The 6000-nt window shown below is 41.6% G+C and overlaps 1 protein-coding gene across 1 annotated transcript in view; it reads left to right on the plus strand.

Annotated features, from left to right (window-relative positions):
* The first annotated feature begins 4330 nt into the window (after nt 1–4330).
* LOC143294899 (serine/threonine-protein kinase dyf-5-like) overlaps nt 4331–6000 on the plus strand; it is a 23662-nt gene continuing 21992 nt past the window's right edge. The window contains exon 1 of the mRNA XM_076606416.1: nt 4331–5491. Within this exon, the coding sequence (XP_076462531.1) occupies nt 5391–5491 (101 nt within the window). The 5' untranslated portion in view covers nt 4331–5390. The remainder of the gene's footprint in view (nt 5492–6000) is intronic.

The following is a 6000-nucleotide window of genomic DNA, read 5'->3' on the forward strand; positions in this document are numbered from 1 at the left end:
AAGGGGTTCAGGCATTAGCAGGTCTGCACACATGTTGGCCTGGGAAATTCGGAAGAATCTCCACCCTTTACCCACTAGGCGCCGTTACCAAGATTCGAACCCGGGAACTACAGATTGAAAGTCCAACGCCTTTAACCACTATTGCGCCCGTTGCACTATCTTTCCAAACCTGAGCATAACATCGACGATGTTTAAAAAAGCATGTATATATCTTCTTCTTCTTCTTTCACTGTGTGAAGAATAGATATTGAGGGGACACACAGAAGAGCTGTTCTTCGCCAGATTATTCCTGAATGTCGGCAGTGTATCAAAAGACTGTCTCTGCAAATAGTTTTCCCGTCCATTCTGCGCAAATGGAAAACAAGGGAGACAATCCGACCCCTCCCGTTTTAAGTTTTTTTGTTTTTTGTTTTGGTTTTTTTTCCCCCTTGCGCATTGGACTCTGTTCTCCCCTGTCCCACTTTTCCTTTTGTCTCTTCGGGCGTGTTCCGAGACGCCTGTGTGTCACACACACACACACACACACACACACACACACACACACACACACACACACACATACGCACACACACATACACATACTGACACACACACACATGCGCACGCGCGCGCGCCTGCTCGCGCACACATACATTCACAAACACACACTGAGGAAAATAAAGTATACTACTACTACTACAACTATACACGCACGCACATGCACACACTTATGTAGCATTAACAAAGCCTGCTTCTACTGCTGCTATTATCACACACAAGCATACGCCCGTACAACACACACACACACACACACACACAGAGCTATGCACACTCAAACACAAACACTCATCCGTCCATCCATCACCCTCACCCTCACACACACACACACGCACACACGCACACACACACACACACACACAACCTTTTCGCCGTGTGTTTCCGACCACAGACGAAGCAATGACTGCCGTCTGAGAAATCATAATTACTATTCTCGCTAATAATAGTCGTTGCCAAAACACCGATAGGGTGTAGAAAAGATCTAGGGGCGGGCATCGTTTTCGTGTATATAGGCGACAGGGTCACGGAAAGGCCTGTCATTTCATCATTTCTAGTACTGCGGGAAAGGTCTATCATTTCAAGTACTGCAAGACTGGCTTCAGTTCTTGTGGAAACGAACGAAGTTAGTGCGGGTGAGTAGGTATTTCGGTTGTGGCATTTTTGGATGCCATGATTCGCGTTATCATCATTATTATTTTAAATTAACTATTTGCTGCCCCACTATCTGAACGATTTAGTGTTTCATTGTCATACCTCTTATTAGCAGTAGAACTAGTAGAAGTAGTAGTAGGAGTAGTAGTAGGACATGTTGTTGTAACGTAGTTGTAGTAGGTATATCAGCAGCAGCAGCAGCAACAGTAGTAGCAGTAGTAGTGATGGTGGTGGTGGTGGTGGTAGGAGCAGCAGCAGTAGTAGTAGTAGTAGTAGTAGAGAAAGGAATATCGTTATCATAACGGGAGTTATCATCGTCGCCGTCGTCTTTGCAGTTTTGTTTTCCCTATCTTTGGTTGAAAACGTTCCCGTTACAAACCCCTTCTTTCGTAAACCCCATAATCCTAGATAAGGGTTTACGACAAGTGAAAATCATAGGATATGGTTCAGAACGTTGACTTATCAAAAACAACTACAACAAACTCACGTTTGACTGCTGAATATATTAAATTCTGTAGATATGCCAACTGGAAAGTCGAAGACAGGTTATTTCATTGTTGCTGGACACACACACATGTATATACATATAATCTGTCTTCAAAATTACATTTTTATTCATTAATAATGACGTACGGTATCTTATCCATTGCTTAAAGATTCATTTCACATGTTGGGATCGTTGCATGGGTGTCATTATCCAACTGTCATAATTTTGTTGGTGTCGGTGCATAACTCCTGGAGATTTCTTATAGATTAAAGAGAATCTTGGGATCGTGACTGCACGGTGTTCACCTGTTATATCAACGGCTTTTGTGTGTTTCTGCAGACATGCAGTAACTAGTTTTGCTCTCATGGGAGTGAGGTCTTCGTTGACGTGGACATTTTTGAAAACTCGTTTATCCTTCAGAACCAAGTTCCCTTTTTGTTTCACCAAAGTTCCTTTCGATCTTCTTGATGTGAAGTTTTTAATCATTGGACGTGGTTTCTCCCCCGATGGTTTCTTTCTGTTGCGAAGAACGACGGAAATGTCATCTTTTGTCAGTTCACATTCTAGTGTTTCACGCATATCCAAAACATTCTTCTCTGGATCTTCATTATCACTTTCAGCCGTGCCTGCAATTTAGACAGTGTCTTTAGACAGCGTCTTTTGTCTTTTTCTTTTTTTTTTATACACTGTTCCACTGTTCTACATGGTTAATCTCGTATCGCAGCAGTAGACCTGGGTTTTTTTGTGCACCTGTCGAATGGGTTTACTGCTTTCTTCTGCAAAGGCTTCTGCAAGAAATCGTGCGTGCGCGCGTGTATGTGTGTAGACAATTTTGAAAGATTGTTGCAATTTGTTGGCATATTTGTTGCAGCAAAATCTCGGCAACATGGATGGCTATTGCGTCATTTTCTTTCTCTCCTTTCTGCGTCACCCTTCTTTTCTTTGACGCTAGAGTTAGGGGTTCAGTCCAATAAGCAGAACACGCTCAACGATGTCATCTTCTGGACTGGAACAGTCTGATTCCTTGACGTGTTTTTCTGACAGGCTGACAGCTCGTTGTTTCTTACCTGCTGTACGTGACTATGACAGTGACATTGTGGAAGACACAAAGGACTAGATTGTGGAAGACACAAAGGACTAGATTGTGGAAGACACAAAGGACTAGATTGTGGAAGACACAAAGGACTAGATTGTGGAAGTCACAAAGGACTAGATTGTGGAAGACACAAAGGACTAGATTGTGGAAGACACAAAGGACTAGATTGTGGAAGACACAAAGGACTAGATTGTGGAAGACACAAAGGACTAGATTGTGGAAGACACAAAGGACTAGATTGTGGAAGTCACAAAGGACTAGATTGTGGAAGACACAAAGGACTAGATTGTGGAAGTCACAAAGGAGTAGCTGGACTGCCTGGCGTACGTCACCGCTTAGAATAATACCACAATATTGAAGTCTAAACACAACGAGAAAAGGATGGTATTTTCAGACTCTATGACAGACGGGTGAGTTCACAAGTAATACAAATAAATAATAAAAAAACCCGGGACAAATGAAGAAGTGAAAATAACGAAAACATGCTGAAATAGAGGGGGAAAAATTGATTGCACGTTACTAAGGATTAAATACGCCCCCCCCCCTCACCCACCCACCCCCAACACACACACACAAGCACGCGCGTGCGCGCACACACACACACACACACACACACACACACACGCGCGCGCGCACACACGCGCACACACACACACACAAAGACACACACAAAGACACACACACACACTGTTCCCTTGTCTTCCTCTTCCTCCTTCTTCACCTCTCCTTTTCTTCGTCCTTCTCCTCTTCTTTCTGTCTTCCTTCTTCTCCTCTTTCTCTTCTTTCTTCTTTTCCTTCTCCTTCTCTTTGTTGATGATGATATGATGATGATATGATGATGATATGATGATGATATGATCACTTGTTATAGAAAAAAAAAACGGATTTTTTTTCCAAATCACTGTCAGATAGTCCAATTGGATTGTTGTTTTACCCCCCCCCCCCCCCCCACCCCCAGCCCCCCCCCCCCCCAAATCGTTGTAACGAACTTAAGTAGTAAATTGGATTGTTGTTATTACCTTTTAATCCGCCTCAACCCACCCCCCTCCCCCAACCCCCCAATCTTTGTAACGAACTTAAGTAGTATAATTGGATTGTTGTTATTACCTTTTAATCCGCCTCAACCCACCCCCCTCCCCCAACCCCCCAATCTTTGTAAAATAGTCTAATTGGATCATTGTACCTTTGAATGTTTGGTGGGGTTTTTTCTTTGTTGTTGTTGTTGTTGTTGTTTTACGCCTATATATGTTTTAGAGTTGGAAAGTTATTCTCATAATCAGATTGTTGTTAAGTTAATGTTGTGAATAATATTGTTTTCATCCCTTTGCCTACCCGTCCCTCTTTTCTCCCCTCCTTCCTCCCTCCCACCCCCACCCCCCTTTTTTCATGTCTAATATCACTTAATGTGGATATACAATAAATGAAATTGAACACACACACACACACACATACACACGCACATCTACCCCCACCCCCTTCCCTCCCTCCCCCACATACAAACCATAAACGATGAAAGCCCTACATTCTGTTTCAGACATAAAGATCGGTGAAATGCAAAACTACTTCTTCAGAGACCCGAGACATATATAATAATAATAATAATAATAATGGTATTTATATAGCGCTGAATCTTGTGCAGAGACAAACCAAAGCGCTTACCTACCTACCTGTTCTTTCTGGAGAAATTGAGGCTAAAACAGTTGCAGTCTCGACATTCCCTTTACTGCTGCAATTATAAAACAAAAAAACAAAAAACAAACAATTTTTGTTTTAAAGAAAAGCAGAAGAAGAAGAAACTTGTTCACACCATAGCTGAAAACCAACGTGCATCAGGACAATTCTCCACCAGACCTGCACAAAGTGTCAGAAGAGGCAGAAAAGAATTTAACACACACACACACACACACACACACACAAAAAGGAGCAGGAGGAGAAGAAGGAGGAGTAACAAGAGGAGGAAGAGGAGGAGGTGGGAAAGAAGCAGGAGGAGGAGAAGAAGCAGAAGAAGAAGACGAGAAGGAGGAAGAGTAAAGAGGGAGGATAAAGAGAAAGGAAACCAAACGAAAATATATTTCGAGAGGGAAGTGGAGTAAGCACTACTTTTTTTTCTTTTTCTTTCTTTTTTTTTTTTTTAACATTCAGCCCTCAACGGAATTTATATTTTTTTTGCAAAAAGAGCAAGAGAAGGAGGAGGAGGAGGAGGAGAAGAAAGAGAAGAAAGAAGAGGAAGACAAAGAGAAGGAGTAGGAAAAGGAGAAAGAAGAGAAAGAGGAGAAGAAGGAAGAAGAGGAGAAGGACGAAAAAAAGGAGAGGTGAAGAAGGAGGAAGAGGAAGGCAAGGAAGAGAAAAAGGAGGAGGAGGAGAAGGAAGAGGAGGAGAAGAAGAAGGAAGAGAAGGAGAAGAAGAAGGAAGAGGAGAAGAAGAAGGAAAAGGAGAAGGAAGAGGAGGAGAAGAAGAAGAAGGAAGAGGAGAAGAAGGAAAAGGAGGAGAAGAAGAAGAAGAAGAAGGAAAAGGAGGAGAAGGAAGAGGAGGAGAAGGAGAAGAAGAAGGAGAAGGAAGAGGAGGAGGAAGAGGAGGCCAGGGTCAGGGACACAGGAGCGGCATCACAGGGACACGGGGATGAATCGCTACACGGTGCACCGCCAGCTGGGGGACGGAACGTACGGCTGTGTGCTGCTGGGTACCATCGCAGAGACAGGGGAGAAAGTGGCCATCAAAAAGTGAGTTCCGGTTTTTTTGTTTTTTTTTGTTTGTTTGTTTGTTGTTTTGTTTTTGTTCATTAACAATTAATCATTTTGTTTGATTAATGAACGAATCTATTTAATAATCAATTATTTTCTTTGATCGATCAGCTAATTTGCTTATCAATCAATCTATTCATTTGTAATTGATTAGTTCGTTTGATTATATGATTATTTATTTAACTGATTGATTGATTTGTTTGATTAATAAATTGATTTGTTTGTTTGTTTTGTTATTTGTTTGCTTATTTCTTAATTTAAAGTATTCGTGTATTATGATGATGTTAATGATTGGTGTTGTTAGTTGTAGTAGTAGTTGGTGGTGACCATTTCACTATCACCATCATTATCATCATAATCATCATAATTGTCATCATTATTGTCATACCATCATTATTGCGTTCGAATGGGAAACTCATCATCAAGAGGTAAGTTTCTTGAGATATTTCATGATGTATAAAAGAAATATAACCACAATCATCATCATC

This window comes from Babylonia areolata, chromosome 20 (genome assembly GCF_041734735.1).
Source record: "Babylonia areolata isolate BAREFJ2019XMU chromosome 20, ASM4173473v1, whole genome shotgun sequence".
Classification (NCBI taxonomy): Eukaryota; Metazoa; Mollusca; class Gastropoda; order Neogastropoda; family Buccinidae; genus Babylonia; species Babylonia areolata.